Source organism: Olea europaea, chromosome 12 (genome assembly GCF_002742605.1).
Source record: "Olea europaea var. sylvestris chromosome 12, O_europaea_v1, whole genome shotgun sequence".
Taxonomy (NCBI): Eukaryota; Viridiplantae; Streptophyta; class Magnoliopsida; order Lamiales; family Oleaceae; genus Olea; species Olea europaea.
Window position 1 is genome coordinate 8,942,558 of NC_036248.1, and position 18,939 is coordinate 8,961,496.

The 18,939-nt window shown below is 36.0% G+C and overlaps 2 protein-coding genes across 2 annotated transcripts; both read left to right on the top strand.

Moving 5' to 3' along the window:
- The first annotated feature begins 792 nt into the window (after positions 1 to 792).
- Positions 793 to 7,513, top strand: LOC111405507 (biotin carboxyl carrier protein of acetyl-CoA carboxylase-like). Its single transcript, XM_023034429.1, has 9 exons — positions 793 to 959; positions 1,198 to 1,386; positions 2,559 to 2,644; positions 3,379 to 3,438; positions 3,660 to 3,893; positions 3,963 to 4,025; positions 4,856 to 4,924; positions 7,015 to 7,060; positions 7,159 to 7,513. Exons 1-9 carry the CDS (start codon positions 950 to 952, stop codon positions 7,227 to 7,229), a joined length of 828 nt encoding a protein of 275 aa, XP_022890197.1. The 5' UTR covers positions 793 to 949; the 3' UTR covers positions 7,230 to 7,513.
- Positions 7,514 to 10,098: 2,585 nt separating this feature from the next.
- Positions 10,099 to 13,090, top strand: LOC111405508 (zinc finger CCCH domain-containing protein 39-like). Its single transcript, XM_023034431.1, has 2 exons — positions 10,099 to 11,146; positions 12,704 to 13,090. Exons 1-2 carry the CDS (start codon positions 10,558 to 10,560, stop codon positions 12,892 to 12,894), a joined length of 780 nt encoding a protein of 259 aa, XP_022890199.1. The 5' UTR covers positions 10,099 to 10,557; the 3' UTR covers positions 12,895 to 13,090.
- The last annotated feature ends 5,849 nt before the right edge of the window (positions 13,091 to 18,939 follow it).

Here is an 18,939-nt window from a genome sequence, read left to right on the forward strand (position 1 = left end):
CAATAAGGCTAGACAAAATCTTAGGAGTGGTGGGAATGCTATATCGAGGTTATTTTGAATCTAAATTATTCACAATAATCAAATTAAAGGTGTATGAAATCAACAAATAAAGCCCAATAAATTAAATTTGATATTACCTACCAAGTTTGGTGATGCATAAGATGAACTACCTTATAGAAACATCTCAAACACTAAAATATTGGTATCAAGGAAGTTAGTAGTGACATTGTTAAAGAAAGAGAGAGGTGACGTTGAAGAGAGAGGCAATGAAGAGTGATGTGATCAAAGAGGGGAAGTTGCCCTACAATTCTATATTTTTTCAAAAAATTGAGATTTTCCTTTAAATGAGATACATGTAGGGTTGATGGGCATAGAGATAGACTGGCACGACCCGATCCTTTTGACATCTTAGCATATAGGAATGAAGAACATAAATATTCAGTGCGGGGAATGATGATGTTGGTGGGTTGGTAGGGAAGTTTTTGCGTGCATTTTTATCTTTATTTTGATAAAGCATTACTTATTTTGTTTAAAAAATACTAACAATCATGTCGACATCATGTATATCGTTAACAACATAACGAAAAACTTACTATGTTGTAAACTTGAAAGGTTGACCCACGTTGTTATTGAAAATCAAAATAGGTAAGGACCAATGCGTAATTTTCTATATACTTATTGACCGCTCAAAAAATCAATAACAAAACAAAAATAGAGAGAAGGACAAAGTTGTAAGACGAGAAAAATTATGGTGACTGCAGAGGAAAAAAATAAAATAAAATAAAATACAGATGAGGAAATTTCGGAGGGCTGTGTGACCTGTGTCCATTTTGTTTTTGAGTTCTTCGTTAAGATCGTCAAGCAGCAAAGGCTGCAAAGCTTTGCAAAAATACTTTTATTCCTCTTCTGGTTCCTCCACAACGGCCACAAAACTATTCTTCACTTTCCTATGGCTGCATGTAAGTTCTTATTCCATTTATCTATATATATGTTCATAGGTACACACCCCTGTTTGTGGTTACAAATTTAAGCGTCTAAAATGAATCTTGGTTGTTAAAACTGTTATCTTTTGATTTTTTCTCATTTTTTGAGTGTTTCTGTAATGGGTTCTTCTTTATTGGTTTCTTGTTTTATATAAATTATGCATTAATGTTAATTACATAGAATTTGAAATTTTTGTGCTGAATTTTGCTTCAGGTGGTATTGGGGCTTCAGGTCTTAAGATAACAAACTTGGATTTGGGTTATGTTAGACCCAAATTGAGCACAATGCAGCCTTTGATTGGTTTTAGGAATCGAAATTCTGTTCGATTTGATGGTCTGGTGCTTTCACAGAGATCAAAGAAGGCACTAACTAGGTGGCGCAGTTTGACTTCAGATGCTGATTGTACGTTTCTTTACATTGATTTTTCTCTGTTTGGTTAATTTTCACTTTCCTTTGCTTGTTGAGTTGTTCTTTGTGGGTTTTTTGTGTTTCATAAACTGTATAGTGAGAATCTTATTTTTAGCATTATAGAAAGCTTTCTGTGAATAAATATTGATTGTGTGAAAATGTACATAGATAATTGGAAATTTACTTTACACGGCAGTCCTACTGTGCTAAGGTTATTTGTCATGTTTTTGATAAGGTAGTTTTGTGGCTCGTCGCAAAGGACCAATAGAAGGAAATAGTATCAGCATCTATTGATTGTTTCTTTTCCATCTCTGTTTAGGCTTGGGATATATGAAATAAGAAAATTTGATGTGTGGATGGCCACCTATATGGATGGCCAACTGGATACAATGCAACTGACAAGGAATTGTTGAAGTTACTCATCTAAAAGTTCTGATTATTAGAAAAGGAACAATCTTGTCCTTCCAAAAACAGGACATTTTTATACGGTGGCCATGTATACGAAACTCAATCTGAATTATGGAATTCTGGAACAAGCATAAGAAGATGATACTTTATTCATACAATGTGCTTTAAGACAATATAATGTTGTTAATCAGCCATGTTTCTATTTTTTATGTTCCTTTATGCGAAAATCAAAATGTCATACATTGATTCTGAAAGAGAGAATTTCTCCTGTTGAAATATGGAAGAAAGTTGTCAGCGAAATTCTAATTTCTCTTGACTCCCCTTCACATCCTACTCCCCATGCTTGCTATTTAAAATGATTTTTAGGGTCACTATTGATTCATCTTGTTTCTGCTGGTTAATGTTTGCTGTATCAGTATTTTGAATCATTGTAATTTCAGCCCTTATATTGTTCCCTTACGTAAAATTGATTGTGCACTATTCGATGCACTTTATCTTTTTTTGGATTTGAAGTAGACTAAAAGCTAATATGTCTGGAAGAGTATTTTTATTGAACTAGTATGCCAGAAAGAATCCTCCCCTCTCCCCTTGAAAATGAAAGGCTCAAAAAATGTAAAAGAAAAATTAAGGGTGTTGTGCATTGTCTTTATATTTTGGGTGTAGTATTCTCCAACATATCTGCTGAGCATGACATAGCTGCTATTTCGACATAGTTTCTCTTCCTTTCTTCTCAACTTTCACTTGTTTGTTTGAATTAGCAACAACTACTGCAAATACTGAAGACTGTTCTGAAGAAACTGAATCATCTGATGCAGTGAGCGAACTTATTCCAAAATCATCTGAGGTGAGTTGCTGTTACGCCATGGCCATTACTTCTACACATCAGCAATTGTTAGATGTCTCAGTTATTGTTTAGTTTTCTTTTCTGTGGTCTGATTGCTTAACAGAATCTGGAGCACTATTAAAAATTATATTAAATGCTCCTCTTGAGACATATTGTATGATTGATGATTTTCTAGCCTAGAAAATATTATTTTACTTATATTGGAGAATGAGGAAATCTTGACTAGAAACTTGAAGTAAAAAAGTACAACTTACAAAAGCATAGCAATATGCACCACTTAGCTGGTATCACCTAGTGCTAACATCATCTGCATTTTATACATCTTATCTGGAATAATGAAAGAAGTTTTCATATAAATTTGCATTGCTTTATCGTTACCTTCTGTAGATGGGTATAGACGTGATAAAAGAAAGAGAAGCAAAACTGAAAAACACATTCCACACTACTTTTAGTATGATTTTTTTTTTTATATTTTTCCTCCGCTTTTATGAACATTCCAAATTACTATTTATTGTGCTGTTTCTGTTGATTTGTTTGTTTATAGCTTTTCTTCAACATCCCATACCTCGTTCTTGTTTCGTCTTTGCAACTTCTTTTTCCAAGTTCTAGGGAAAGCATTCCTTGATTTGAAAGACCTGTTTACAACAGATATTGCTCTTGAACATGTCAATGCTATGAACATACAAAAGGTTCTATAATCAGTGGTAACCATCTTACTGAAATATCATTTGCAGGTCGAATATCTTCTGAACGAATTATGTGACACAACATCAATCGCTAAGTTTGAACTTAAGGTGAGTGGTTCTTGTCTTTCTGTATATCCTCAAACAAATCCCTCCACCCCAGTTGAGAAAAGGAAAAGGAAATGTGGATGGCTCTATCCTGCATCAAATCTTTTTAGTTTAGCAGATTTGAGAGTTCCATAGCCTTTTGTGCTGCCTCTTTCTATTTTATTGATCTTTCCTTTTTTTTTTAATTGATCTTTCCTTTTTTTAAATTTTTTTCTTATGATTAGCTTGGGGGATTTTGGTTACAAGTGACGAGAGACTTGTCTGAGCAAAGTGCACCTCCACAACCTCCTGTTTCTGCTTCAGTCACTGCTGATACAGTTGTTGAGAGACCTGATTCAAACGGTTCAGTCTCATCACAATCATTAGCCCTCTCCAAACCAGTACCTTCCTCGGGTGGAGTCCAGACGTTGCTGGATAAAGCAGCAGACGAAGGCCTGTTGATACTTCAATCTCCAAGGGTGAATCTCTTTTACTGAATGGAATCCTTTTTCCAGGATGTTCAGAGTATAATTTTATATCTGATACAGGTTGGATACTTTAGGAGATCTCGAACTATTAAAGGGAAGCGGGCTCCTCCTTCTTGCAAAGAGGTATCTGTTTCTTGTGGTTTTGTTACTTCTTATCGGTCCGTATATATGAAGTTGACTAATTTAATCTCTTGGTATACCTGACAGATAGTGGTGTGGCTTTTAAATGCATCATTTTTTATTTTCCTTTTTATTATTTAAGGAGGTCTGGAGGACCTTTTCCTGGGAAATCAATTTTCTTTGCCCTTATATGAATAAACCATGTATTTGTTTCCAGTTTGGCCCCCTTATTGGGTTTGAAAAAAAATTGTGTGATTTTGGGCTTGTGCATGTTTTTCCTTGGGTTGCATTATCAACAAAAAGAGACATTTTCAAAGAATCGTGAAAAATATTGGTCTATTGAACTGGAAGGTGTGAACATGGTATGAAATGTGTTATTCTCTATGCTTTGTCAAGTACATGTTTAGATTTTCAGATGCTTGACAAGTTATCTTTCGATATACAGGTACCTGATTAATCTTTATTGACTTATTTTCAGTTTTCGTATCGTGTACATTTTTAACTGCAATTTTTATAATTGCCGGAACATAAATTGCAGATCATTTATAAAAGTTTGGTTAGCATTGATGAGCTTCTTGTTATGTCATAATTATTTCTGTTTCCTCTCTCTTTCAACAAAAGAGATCGTCTTTTTTGTGTTGAAAATATTTTATGAACCCATACTCTTAACGGAGATAAAAATACGTTGTAGTTTGCACGTATAATCCTGGTTTAGTTGACGAAATCTTACAAGTTACCACTGTTCAGTGCTTGCCCGTTGCTATGATATTGCATAGCTCTCTAAGTGATGATTCATTACTTCTGTTTACATGATAAATGTTACTGCTTAACAGAAAGATACAGTGAAGGAGGGCCAGGTGCTCTGCTACATTGAACAGCTAGGTGGCGAGATCCCCATCGAGGTTAGGGCCTGAATTCTAATTGGCATTACATATTAATATATATTCTACGTTTTGGTGCAATTAATACATCTTCCCTTTGATCACTAGTAGAGTCCAATGTTCTGGGGTGGAGCCAGAAACTTAGGTCAAGGTCGGGTTCACTTTTATATATTATATATATACGAATCATCAAAACACACTAAAAAACCATGTATATCATTATGTAAAAATATTTCTAAAACCAACTTTTACATTAAATAATTTTATATAGAATACAAGTTATAGAAATTTATTTCTTTAAAGTAGCCGTTATGTTTTCAAATAGAGAGGAAGACATAGTTTGACATCCACTAAAAGAAAGGGCAACTTACGAAAATACCCTTAAAATTAGGGAGGTTTTGAAATATCATATGAAAAGTATTTTTGAAGTAAAAAATACTATGTATAATTAATTGTCACTTTTCAGTGTGACACGGTGTCACTTTTTGAAGTTGCGTGTCACTTTTTATTAAAAAGTAACATACAATGTCACTTATTAAAATGTATTCATTCAAGAAAGTGATATACAATGTCACTTTTATTAAGAGAGTGATGTTTGTTACTCAAAAAGTGACAAAAATTTCAAGAAAGTGATAGAAAGAAAGAAAATGACAAAATGCTAAAAAAAGTGTCAGAAATTCACAAAAATTGCATACATAAAAAAAAAGTTAAAAAAATTTAAAAAAAGTGACATTTTAAGTCCAAGACAAAAACTTGATATTCATCTACACTATTTTTCGTATTAAAGCATTCATTTCATACCAAAAAAAAGAAATATCAATTATCAGCCAACTTAATACAACAAAGTTATGTACAGCCATAAAACATCAACCATTGACATATTGAATGCACCCAAAATTTCATCAATAACCTAACGACTAAAAATGCAAAATGTCATAATTTAAACACCATCGTTGTTTGCTAGTCAGTCCTGTACATTCATCTATCATTGCCTCTTGATTCATATTCCTTGGAAACTAACCACGCTAGGAATTAAGACAATAGGCGCCACTGGCTCATTCATTGGCTCTGTTATAACTCTTATCATGTGACTTCTTGGCACAAATGAAAGCGTTGTACCTCTATCTCATTGAACATACTAAAATTCTTGTACTTCTGAACGAAGTCTTCATTACTCTTGAACCTGTCAAGATCAAGAAAGTCAAGTAAGCCATGCAATTTTTCAGAGAGAAACTAACATAAACCACCAGCAGGCTACATATAGATAAAGATACCCATCAAACATAAACGTATAGATAGAGAACTTCCACAACAGTTCATTAATATGCAATAATTACAAGTGGTCCACAAGATACATGCAAATAAACAGAAATAACAAGTGTCCCATGAACTCACCCCCCCCCCCAACCCCACGCGGGGCAAAGAAGAAATCTTCTTTTACCATGATGGCGCAAAAGAACCCAAATGATTTACCTGCAACGCCATGTTTAACACGAAGCGCGATGATCTCTGACATAACCTTGAATTCCGTCTCTGCTTTCTCTGTTTTTTGTGCCATAGTTACAAAAATAATTCATAATTTTGACAACTAACTAGATAATCATATCTTTTGGGAGTGGGTGTCATTTCAAGGATTTGAAGTATTAGTGCGAAGGGGAGTTTGAGGGAGGTGAAGGCAATGAGAGAGGAGGAATTGGGACATTGAGAGGCGATCTTGAAAGAGGAGTATTTTGAAATGAAGGCTAAAATATTTTTCTTTTTATACCTAAAAAGTTAATACCGTAATTAATATGTATGAAGAAATATTAGAAGGCCAAGTGCATTAATCAATTTTATGGCACCCAGGTCGTACTGGGCCTAATTTGCCCTAAAATATATCAGATGGAATTAGTTTGGTCTTGGTTTATAAGATCAGCAAAATAAAAATATCGAATCTTACATTTGTCGGACATTGTAAACNCTAACAAATTTGGATTATCTCTGAAAATTTCTGCACTACAATGGGCCTCTTGACACCGCAACTACCAACTTGGCTCTGTCTATACTAATGCACTTAAATGTCTCATGCCAAGGACATGACTTAATTTTTGGTTCCCTCTGTTTATTTTCAGTCCGATGTATCGGGAGAGGTGGTTAAGATACTGCGACAAGACGGTGGTATGTATCTTTTTCACTTTAACTTTCATTTGACATATATTTTCATGTTTGTCTCAACTTCTTTTTTTAATCACTTTGATGGCTCATTAAATGGACAGATCCCGTTGGGTATGGCGATGCTCTTATTGCAGTCCTGCCTTCCTTTCCAGGAATAAAGAAGCTTCAGTAGATAGTTCCGCTTAATTTCCTTTACTTACCCTTTTATCCGGTTCTTTATTTATTTTCGCACGGGTGAGGGATTGCATTGGTGGAGAACCAACTCCATTTTCATTGAGATATCTTATTGGGTGTCAAATAAAATTGTCTTGATTGACTTGTATGGAGAAGATTCAATCTCTGTTGGCTTGGCAATAATTTTGTTTTTTCTTTCATTTTTTTATTTTTTTTTTCGTTGTAAAATCTTTTTGTACAAGATGATGTGATTAATTCCTTAGTGCCTTCTTCTCTCTTGTATCTCTGTGAATCTATAGGTACAGTCGAGCTGAGAAGCTCGTTCAACTCTAATTGCCATTGGTTGTAGTAGGATGTTGAACTTGTCGACTACCAAGTTTACCAATGATCTAAGAAGTTTGACCCTTCCAAAAGTTGAGCTTCTGTAGTTTGTTAAAGACATTGACCTTACGTTTCTCTGAGTTAAACACTTGATAAATTTTTTGGATACTAATTTTCAATGCATGGTGGTGGGATTGAGGATGGAATTGATAGTTGATAGCGAATGCACTCGCAGTTTAGACAGATCATGTGTCAGTCATGTTGAACTTTTCATTTTTGGAAGGGAAAAGGATCAAGATCAATCTATATTATAGCATGATACACACTCTTGTATGGTACGCTCGTCCTCCAGACAGATGAAAATTACTTATAATTGATGTTCCACTAAAAGGCTACATGGTACCCCCCAAAAACGAGTTTCTCCCTAGAGCTATTATCATCCTCTTTTCTGGGTAAAACCCTTCATGTATTTGAGAAAATAATGACAAAATCTCAGTAAAATTTTGGGAAAAATTCCCCCCCCCCCCCCCCCCCCCCCTCCCCCAAAAAATAATAATAATAATAATAATAATCCTCCTCCTCTTTTCACTATAAAAACTTCAAGCCAAAAATTCAGAGAAAGATGTACTCCAAAATTTTATTGAAAATTGGTAAAATTATTTTCTAGCACAATAACTTGAGTGGAATTATTAGAGTATGATTGATCATTAATTTTCACTTTTTAATTGACGAGACCCATAATCGGATAATCCCTATTCTCATGTTAGAGCATTTCCATTCGTACTTTTTATTCTAAAGAGCATCTTTTATCAAAGGGATCCCCCCCCCCCAACCCCCCAATAAAGAGTTTAACTTTGTGTGTGTGTGTGTGTGTGTAGAAGAGGCCTGACTCTTTAAAATGGGGAAAATGAGGTTAACAAAGAGTTTATAGAAGATGCTCTTAGCACATTTGGTTCATTATTCTAATTACTTAGTTTTAACAAAATCGAGAAATCTCCAAATTTCATGTAATTACACCACTAGCTAAATAAATTTGTGAGCTTAGGTACGTGGCTATTATTTCGAAGATGGAGGTATGACCGTATGAGCGATTCTAACTCTTTATATAATCCGACAGAGCATTTCACAATTTTAATCAATTTTTGGTCCACGAGGTTCAAACCGTGTATTTACTCAATAAAGACGGAGAAATAGTGAATATTAAAAATTGAGGGAGCATGTATCATAGTCAAAATCAATTTTATCAAATAGATTAGAGCATTTTTTTTTTCTCGTATCAATTTTAAGTTTGGATCAATTTACTACATATCGATAAGAAAGGCTAACCTATTGCATTTAGGGCAAGTTAGGCTAAACTTAAAAATAAAAGAACTTTTTACTTTGAGATTGGCGACTTTTTTTTTTTTTAAATTTATTTTCATCTAAAATTATATTATTTAACTCACTCGACTTGTTAAAAGTGAATGATGTTAGATTATGATTTATTTATTTTTCTTTTTACTACATATGTTTTCGTTAGTTGTCACAACTACATTTTAAAGATCCTTTTCCATTACAATACTTCAAAATTTCAATATTTAATTACAAAATAAATAGCTCGATCATGTTAAGAGCCTAATTTTATTTTATAGTTGAGGACAATTAGACCGAGGCTTCGTTGCCCCCATGATGCATTACAAGAACTTTTCCTGCTTCCCAAGTGAATGGTCCATGAAAGTATAGATACTTTTTTTTGAAATATCACATAGGTCTATTTTGCCGCAAGTACCTCCACATTGAATATCTCTACTAGACAGAATTTTAGTGGCCTAAACACTTATTTTTTTTTTTACGAGAAACTAATCCAATTCGTAGCTATTCATGCTAGATCTTCTAGAATCCTATCGATTCATATGATATGAAGAGAACCGTTTGAAAATTTGACGCCCCTTTACTTATAAGTAAAATTGGTTATAAGGGCCCCTACAGGCATGACGCAATGGTAAAACAGGAAAGTTTTCTACGAAGCATTGGAAGTTTGAATTCTCGTGGCAACTGAAAGACAACACTTATATTGGAATGCAGATGTCCTATGAAAGTAAAGTTATGGTGCGCTTCATCCTCCCTTCAAGAGGTCTGTCAGCACGTCGTAAAGGGAGATCCACATGAAAGAGAATCGCATCTCGAATGTCCGACTCAAAAGTGTATAAATTATCTAGATGAAAATCGTCCAAAACACCATCAGTTGACTCGAAAAACTTCTTGAACTATTTGCTATCGCGATGATTTTATTGAATGTTGATACCTTTTTGGACGGTATTTTGGATAGTTTTATTGGATGTTGATTCCTTAATTTTTCCGGTCAACTGATAGTGTTTTGGACAGTTTCCGTCCATATGGAACTTAGGTGCATATTTATGAAAGATTAGGAATCTTCGCTGACACAAAATGAAGATTAGGGTAAAGTTTACAAAAAAATAAAAATATTGGGGACCGCTGCTGCAATTTCCCCCTTTCAAAATTAGCCCAATAACGCTTTTCCTTTTCCATTACCATTTTCAGTTTCCCAGTACATAACTCTGTACCATATTTATCCATTACTCTTTGCATGATCGTACCAAGGGAGGGTTTTGGAACTTACAGGGTTCATAATTTCTTTTCTTCCTTTTCACCTTAATCAATTTCACAATCAAGCATGCAAATCTGCACTCTGGTTATGGCTATGTTTGATTTTATCTGATTATCAAACTATATATTTCCATTATTGGAGAGTCATGCCCAAATTTCACATTTGTGATATTTGATTAATGTCTTTTGCGGATTTGTGGCTTATCCCAACTGCGTATTCTCCAAATTTCAGTTCAATCTGCTTAAATCCCAACTGCGTATTCTCCAAATTTCAGTTCAATCTGAAGTTGTTGCTAAAGTTTCATCTAGGTCACTTCATTTTTGAACACAGAGGATAAAAAAGCTGCAGCAATTTCTCAAATTTTATCCGTTTTTCGAAACCCTGAAATCTTTTGAAAATGGACAGTGTTCATGAGAATGAAACTCGAAGTGTTCATGGTGTCAACGATGCATCTAACCAGCAATTTTTTAATCAATCTAATGCTGAGTTTGGGCATTTCAAGAAGCCCAGATTTTCTGAAGCAATGAGGAATCCAAGGGTTTACCTAACAATCAACAGGTCGAAATTGGACATTCCCTTCAAATCAGAGTTGTGCATTCTGTTCCAAAGAGGCAAATGCTATTATGGTGACAATTGTCATTATGCCCATAGCATGAGTGACATTAGGAATCAAAGTTTTAACGGGCCTGCAAATGGGTATCAAAGAAATACAATGAATAAATGGAAAAAGTGTTTTAAGTTTTCTAGTGGGAAAGGTTGTCCTTATGGCGACAAATGTCAATTTCTTCATGAACGTGTTGGTGAATACAGGGAGAGTTCTGCTATCAGCATTGTGAATGGAGCTGATCAGATTGAATGCAAGAGTTTGAATGCAGGTCAAGAGTATAAGAGGCTGAATTTTCGCAAGATGAAGCTCTGTAACAAGTGGGAGAAATTTGGAAGCTGTCCTTATGGGGTGAATTGTGTCTACGCTCATGGACAAGCAGGTCTATCAGCGCTTCACTTAATTTACTGCAATTCGATTCTTTGGCGATTTCTAATTCATTGTTTCCATTTATTGACATGTTCTGCTACAAATATGGCTTCTTATGTAGTAATTTTTTGTGCTAAATAATCCTTACGAGGACAATCTTTTGGGTTGTTTAGAGAAGGCACGTTTCTGCCTGATATGAGGGCACAACTGAAACTGTGCTGTTGATTAGAGTTACATCTTATCTGCCCTGGTATTGTTGAGTCGAGTCACAAAAATTTTAAGCTCCTGAATTGGAATAATATTTATTTAAATGCTTGAAAATATCTATCCATTTCGATTATATAGGCTAGATAATCCATTATAAGTTGTTGATTCTTCTAGTCTCAATACTTAAATGTGTTCTTCAGCGAACACTCACGAGAAGTTCTGTTTAGTAATTTATTTTGCTGCTCTTACACAAATCTTGTTTAACCAAACTTTATGTCATGGGCCTGCTTGAATAATTGTTTGAAGGGGGAGTTTCTTCATTGTTCTGAGTTTTCTTGAGTCAGAAATGATGTAAATATTGATTAATGACACTTCTATTTACCCAATTTTTTCATGTGTAAGAAAATGACTCTGGTTATCTAACTTAATTTGGAGTGGTGATACTAATATATTCTCAAGTTTTATGAGTCCAATCGCACTGAGGATAAGCACATTTGACTGTGTGCGCTTTCTTTTCAGTTACATCACCAGGTTTGTAAATCACAATACCACCATTTTTTAAACATCGTCTTTCTACCCTGCAAGGCAATCAATTATTTAATTATCTTAAGTACATATTTGAGTTCTTTTATTGGAAGTCACTAGGATGAGGTGTCTAAAAGAAGACCACAGCAGAACCAACACTTTGAGAAACTTGATGGCTGTGAGAGTGTAGATAAAATTGAGAATGCCTAATGCCAGTTATGTGGTAGTACACAGTGCTGGAGATTTTATGGTTCCATTTATGTAATGTCATCTCTTATATGGCCTTATTTATCCCAGCCTCTGAATCTTCGTTATTTTGCAGCTTCTTTTGATGATTATATTGCACTTACAGGGTATATTGTTTTTCAATTGTGGCTGTTTTATATAGGTATTTGCCCGGATTTTTTATGTGCATCTTTTTCCTGGGTTTAATGGTTTAAAAATGGAAGTGCAACTGTTTACAGATTAGATTAATGGATACGGAGTTGCAAAATACTTGCACTAAGGGGGTAACTTTAGCATTCTACAGAAGGCATGTTTTGTAAGGGATAAATGCTGGAAGTTGTTCCTCAAAAAGTGGTTCATTCTATGGTCCTTCCTTCCTTTTGGTTGAGCATTATACATTATAACCTATAGCAAGTCCTTTTATCTTCGATCATTTAAGCCAGAATATCGCTGTTGAAATTTAAGCCAGAATATCGCTGTTGAAATGCAGGAGGCACTCACTGGATAGCCATTTTTTACATTTATCTGCTTCTGTCCCTTTCTTGGTTTTTTCCCTCTTTCGTGGTAGACGAAAAATAAATACTCGACTGATTCTTGTCAACTGGATGGACAGAACTGCAAAGGTCTGGTTGCATTACTGAGCTGGAATGTGCAAATGCTTCCAATGCAAAAGCTGTTGCTATGCAATCCAGTGATTCAGAACAAAAGACTGCTCGTGAGCTGAGGCTACAAGGCAAAAGGTGCTTTACAAAGTGGAATGTTGAGAAGATTAATCGTATCTATGCTGATTGGATTGAAAGCTGAATTTGAGTAATCTGTTGCTTTATATTCTTTTGCGAGGATAATGACAGTGTGAATCTTTACTGTTGGCAGTTTGGTCGAATTCAACCAGTTACTTGATTGACTAAAGACTTGGTGTTTAGCTTTTCTTTCTGGTTCTTGCATCTACATGATAGATCTGAAAAACAGCTTTTACATAGTGTGATTTGTTGTATGAAAATGCATATTGATCCTCTTTCAATTGATGACACTGTTAGGAACTGGGTAATTAGAGGTAAATTACTAAGTTTTAAGAGGAAATATAATTTTTTTTTTTTTTTTGGTTTGTCAAATTAAAAAATTAGTTATTTTTTTCTTTAGGCACATTACAACAAGGATGAAGTATTTATTCTAACTCGGAAAAAAAAAAAATACGAGTACTTAGCTTAAGAACGAAGAGCATAATAGAAGTGACAAATTCTAATTGTCACGTAATCTCGTCATATTTCTTGTTATCATGTATGATATTTTGTAAGCTCTTGTTCACTTTCATAATCACCTCTCATATTAAATTCATTAGTGTTTGTCTATAACTCGTCTCTTCTGGATCCAAACCCTCGTCGATATTACCGTGAGTATATTTAAAGACATCATCCGAATATAGTAGAGTTGGACGGGAACCTTCTAGATTATCCATGCAAAGCCCTAGTCCAATAAACTTGGATCTTCATGAATTTTACGTCGAACTCGATTGCTTTTCTATTGGTGAATATTAATCGGACATATTCTTTGACGCTCCAAATCTTAAGTTCGATTCGCTATTAGGATTTTTTTAAAGTTTTTTTTAAACAATTAAACTAATTTTTTAACAAATTTATTCAACCTCGAAACCTGCACAACGTAATGTCCGCGCATATTTGGATTACCAGTTGGATTTTGAATGTTATCTGAAAATCATGTATTAGAATTTAGAGTTTTTCAACAACATTTAATCATTTAATGAATTGTTCAAACTCATACTACCAATTGCTCTCGGGTACACATATTGCAATGCACGAGAAATGCAGCAACTTTTCTTGCCAACCTCTAAATGACTTGATTCCAAAGCCTATGGATAGAGGACTCGTAGGGCTATCCAATTCCACTGATCTTTTCCAAATATTCAAAGAATTCGGTTTGACGTGGGAGATAAAAGGTCGGACAAAAACCTCTTTACAAGTCTAAGATTTATTCTTGAATTCTATAGCAACTTAAATTAACTACATTATTATGTAAAGGATCCTTGATCTTAGCCAGTCCATAGGAGCAAATCATGGACACAGTCAATCTCAGCTCTAAAATCTTGGATATACAACCAAACTAAAGACACAAATCAGGGACATGGCTACTGTAAATCTACTATTACACCTTGTATATTGATTCACAATTAATAGGCTTCCTAGTATAGCTTTTCTTTGTGGTGTATGTATACATTGTAGCCCTCGCTGTAATTTGTGTAGAAGCCAAATAATTTCATACATAAAATATATTCTTACACCACAGTGCCTGTTTTTCTGTATGGCATCAGAGCATTTTGACTCTAAAGAGTATGATTCGCTTGCTTCCGTCATGACTTCTTTGATTGTCTCTCTTACCTGACTGGTGGTTAGACTTTTGAACAATCTTTAATCTCCATAAACACTAGCCAATTACAATGCCTCACCACCTCCAGCTGCCCATCTTGGTGTGCTACTTTCTCTCCTCTCCTCTTTGGATACGGTCTTATGGGGTATCTTGATGGATCCCTCCCATGTCCTACCGTACCCACCAAAAACACTTCAACAAATGATGTTGTGGCCTATTCTCGCTGGTTTAGACATGATCAACTCCTCTTGAACGCCATCTTGGCTTCAGTTTCGAAACAAATTGTCCCTCTTATTGCTTCGGCAAAAACCTCCTGTGACGCTTGGGACAAGCTTTCTCGCTTGTACGCCAACATGTCACGAACACGCGTCATGCAACTTAAAGAGGCACTCACTCTCATGCAATGTGATGACAAACCCATTATTGACTATCTCCATAGTATCAAATGCATTGTGGATGAGCCGGCTCTCATTGATGCTCCTCTATCTAATGATGACATAATAGTCTATGTCTTGCATGGGCTAGGTCCCGATTATCATGACATTGTTGCTCCTATCCGCACTTGCACCACTTCCTTGACATTCGAGGAATTGCATGACGTGCTTGTTGGTCATGAGACTTATCTCAAACGTCTTGAAGCTGCTAACAACACGCTGGTTGTTACAGCAAACCCAGCTACACATGGCAATTTCACCTATTGTGGCCGTCGCAAGGACTTCACTTGAGGCACTCCATCGAGTCAACCCGACTCAACTCATCCCGTGATGTTTTTCACAAGCCCAAGTGCCAATATTGTGATACCCTTGGCCACACTACTAAATCTTGCCCAAAGCTCTCTACCTCAACCTCTGGTGCAGCCAACTATGTTGGTAAATCACTGGCTAAGGACAAGAAATGGATGGTTGACTCCGGTGCTTCTCACAACATCACATCTGAATTGTCTAATCTCTCTATCCACTCAGAATATGATGGCATTGATGAAGTAGTAATTGGTGATGGTAAAGGTCTATTAGTTACTCATGTTGGCTCTCTTGTCCCTCGCGTTCATTTCATGTTACCAATATTTTATGTGTTCCTGAAATGCATAAAAATCTTATATATGTTCATCATTTTACCAAGTCCAACAATGTACTGATTGAATTTCATCCTGATTATTTTTTGTGAAGGATCGGACCATAGGGGCGATACTGCTACGCGGTGATTTTGAAAATGGTGTCTATCCTCTTCCGTCCATAGCCAAAACACAGTCATCAATTGCTGCCAATGTGGGAGAGCATACCTCTACCAACACTTGGCATCGTCATTTGGGTCATCCTGCTCACAAAATTGTTTCTCACATGGTTAAACAGTTTTCACTTCCTTTTACGTAATTCTGTTTTACCAAATAATTGGACATCATGTCGTCTCAATAAAAGTTATAAATTACCTTTTGGTACTAGCTCCATTGTTAGTCATAATCGTCTCTAATACATTTTTTTCGATGTTTGGGGTCCCACACAAATTCAATCCTCTAATGGATATCGCTATTATGTGATCTTTATTAACTACTATACTTGCTATTGTTGGTTTTTTCCCATGCACCAAAAATCTGATGTCTATCAAATCTCCACTCACCTAAAACCTATGTTGGAAAAGCAGTTTAACCATCGAATTAAAAAATTTCTACACAGATAATGGTGGTGAATATATCAAGTTAAAGACATATCTTCTAAATCATGGGATCAGCCACCTTACTACTCCACCTCACACACCCCAACACAATGGCATCTCAGAAAGACGACATCGGCACATTGTTGAAATCGGAATGACCCTTCTTACCCAATCTACCTTACCTATTACATATTGGCCTTATGCTTTTCAAACAGCCGTGTACCTCATCAATAGACTCCCATCCCTTGCCCTAAAATATAGTTCACCCTATGAACGTTTGTTTGAAACATCACCAAATTATCTCAAATTACGAACATTTGGTTGCTAATGTTTTCCTTGGCTTAAACCCTGCACTGGTCATAAGCTCGACTCCAAATCTCATGCTTGTATTTTTCTTAGATACTCTACCTCTCAGAGTGCATACAAGTACTTAGATTTAGCAACATCTTGACTTTATCTTTCCCGCCATGTACAATTCAACGAAAATGAATTCTCCTTTCTTCGGTTAAAGCCACCTTCTAAGCCTATCCACACGGGTCCACCCACTGTGGTCTCGCTCCACCTATCTATTATTCCAATAGGTGTGCCCAACCCATCCTCTAATCCGGTTGACGAGTCCTCCCCCAACCTAAACCATTCACATCACTCACAGCAGCAACCCTTGAATTCGAGTCCTTCGCATACTACATTAGCCACTTCTTTGGACAGTAGCCCAAGTGCTATATCTGGCCTACCAGAACCTGAAGCACCGGTCCCCACTCATAGCATGATTACACGAGCCATGAATAATATCTACCGACCCAAGCAGATATACCAAGTGCCCAAACATTCACTAGCACCTGCTCTTGAGTCCACTTGTGTATCACAGGCTATGAAGGACCATCTTTGGCGCCAGGCCATTAGTGAGGAATTCACTTCCTTATTGAAACATGGTACTTGGACCCTTGTTGAGAAATTCCTCATCATAATCTCATTGGTTACAAATGGGTGTATCGTATCAAGCGAAAATCAGATGGCAGCATTGACTGTTATAAAGCCAGATTAGTGGCTAAAGGGTTCCAGCAGCAACGACCTGGCTTGGATTATAAAGAAACTTTTTCTCTTGTTGTCAAGCCAGCTACAAATCCGCACGGTACTTACTCTTGCAGTGTCTAAGGGTTGGCCTCTTCGTCAACTAGATGTTAACAATGCGTTTCTCCATGCACTTTGACTGACGAAGTTTACATGACTCAACTAGCTGGTTTTGTCGACCCCAACTCACCTCATCATATATGCAAGCTTTATCACTCTCTCTATGGACTCAAACAAGCCCCACAGGCTTGGTATCATGCATTAAGTGATTGTCTCACTACAATGGGATTTTCTTAATCAAAAGCCGACTCCTCCCTATTTATCTACCATATGGATGATCTAACAGCATATTTTCTTATTTATGTTGATGATCTCGTTCTCACAGGAAATTCGAGCACTTTTATCCAGCAGATTGTCACTTCCTTGGGCAAGGCCTTCTAACTTAAAGATCTCAGCCCATTGAAATTCTTTCTCGGTGTTGAAGTTATCCCCAGCATCGATGGTATAGTTTTATCTCAGCATAAGTACATTAGAGAATTACTCTCTAAAATAGGCCTTGACAATGTGAAAGAGATTTTGACCCAATGTCTACCTCTGATGTTCTTCGCCTGGATGACAGCACAACCATTGTTGATTGCACGGAGTATCGTCAAGTTATTGGTTCACTTCAATATCTATCTCTTACGAGAACCGACATTGCTTTCCCGATTTCTCGACTTGCTCAGTTTAGCGATACCTCAAAGCAACTCTTTATCATGGTCTATGGCTTCACAAAACTAAAGGTCTTCATCTCACTGCATACTCTGATGCTGGCTGGGCAGGTAATATGGACGATTGAACCTCCACTTCAGCCTACATTATTTATCTCGACAACAATCCAATATCTTGGAGCACGCCAAAACAGCTCGTTGTTGCCCTCTCCTCCACCGAAGCTGAATACCGTGTTATTGCAACCACTGTTTCGCAAATAGCATGGCTCATTTTCCTCTTTCAAGAACTCCAAGTGTCTCTCCCTGCTGCACCAAAATTATATTGTGACAATATTGGTGCCACTCAGCTTAACTTAAATTCTATTCAACATTCTTGTATGAAGCATATTGCCATTGATATTCATTTTGTTCGGAACTATGTTAACAAAGGCCTGCTCAATGTATCTCATATCTACCCATGATCAACTTGCAGATCTCATGACGAAGGCTCTTTCAAAGTCTCGCTTTCAAGAGCTTCGCACCAAGATCGGTGTTACCAATGGAAGCACCGTCTTGCGGGAGCGTGTAAAGGATCCTTGATCTTAGCCAGTCCACAGGAGCAAATCATGGACACGGTCAATCTCAACTCTAAAATCATGGACATAGAACCAAACTAAAGACACAAATCAAGGACACGACTACTGTAAATCTGCTGTTATACCTTGTATATTGATTCACAATTAATAGGCTTCCTAATATAGCTTTTCTTTGTGGTTATATATACATTGCAACCCTCACTGTAATTTGTGTGTAGAAGCCAAATAATTTCATACATAAAATATATTCTTACACCACGGTACCTGTTTTTTATATATTAAACCAATTAAAATTATAATGTTCAGAACTAGAAAGTCTTTTAAATAGTAAAGATAAACTAACATCTTTCAAAAATTAAAGATAACTAATAAAAACTATAAATTCTTCAAATGTGAGTAACTACAAAAATTAAACTCCTTTCTCCCTTCATATCCTCCGCAATCCATGTGAATCTCACTTC

Excerpts from the sequence above, each read along its gene's own strand:
- LOC111405507 (XM_023034429.1), top strand. Across the intron at positions 1,387-2,558 it reads TTTGACTTCAGATGCTGATT|CAACAACTACTGCAAATACT; the intron begins GTACGTTTCTTT and ends TGTTTGAATTAG. Across the intron at positions 3,894-3,962 it reads TGATACTTCAATCTCCAAGG|GTTGGATACTTTAGGAGATC; the intron begins GTGAATCTCTTT and ends TATCTGATACAG.
- LOC111405508 (XM_023034431.1), top strand. The coding sequence starts at position 10,558 with ATGGACAGTGTTCATGAGAATGAAACTCGAAGTGTTCATGGTGTCAAC. Across the intron at positions 11,147-12,703 it reads CTACGCTCATGGACAAGCAG|AACTGCAAAGGTCTGGTTGC; the intron begins GTCTATCAGCGC and ends CTGGATGGACAG.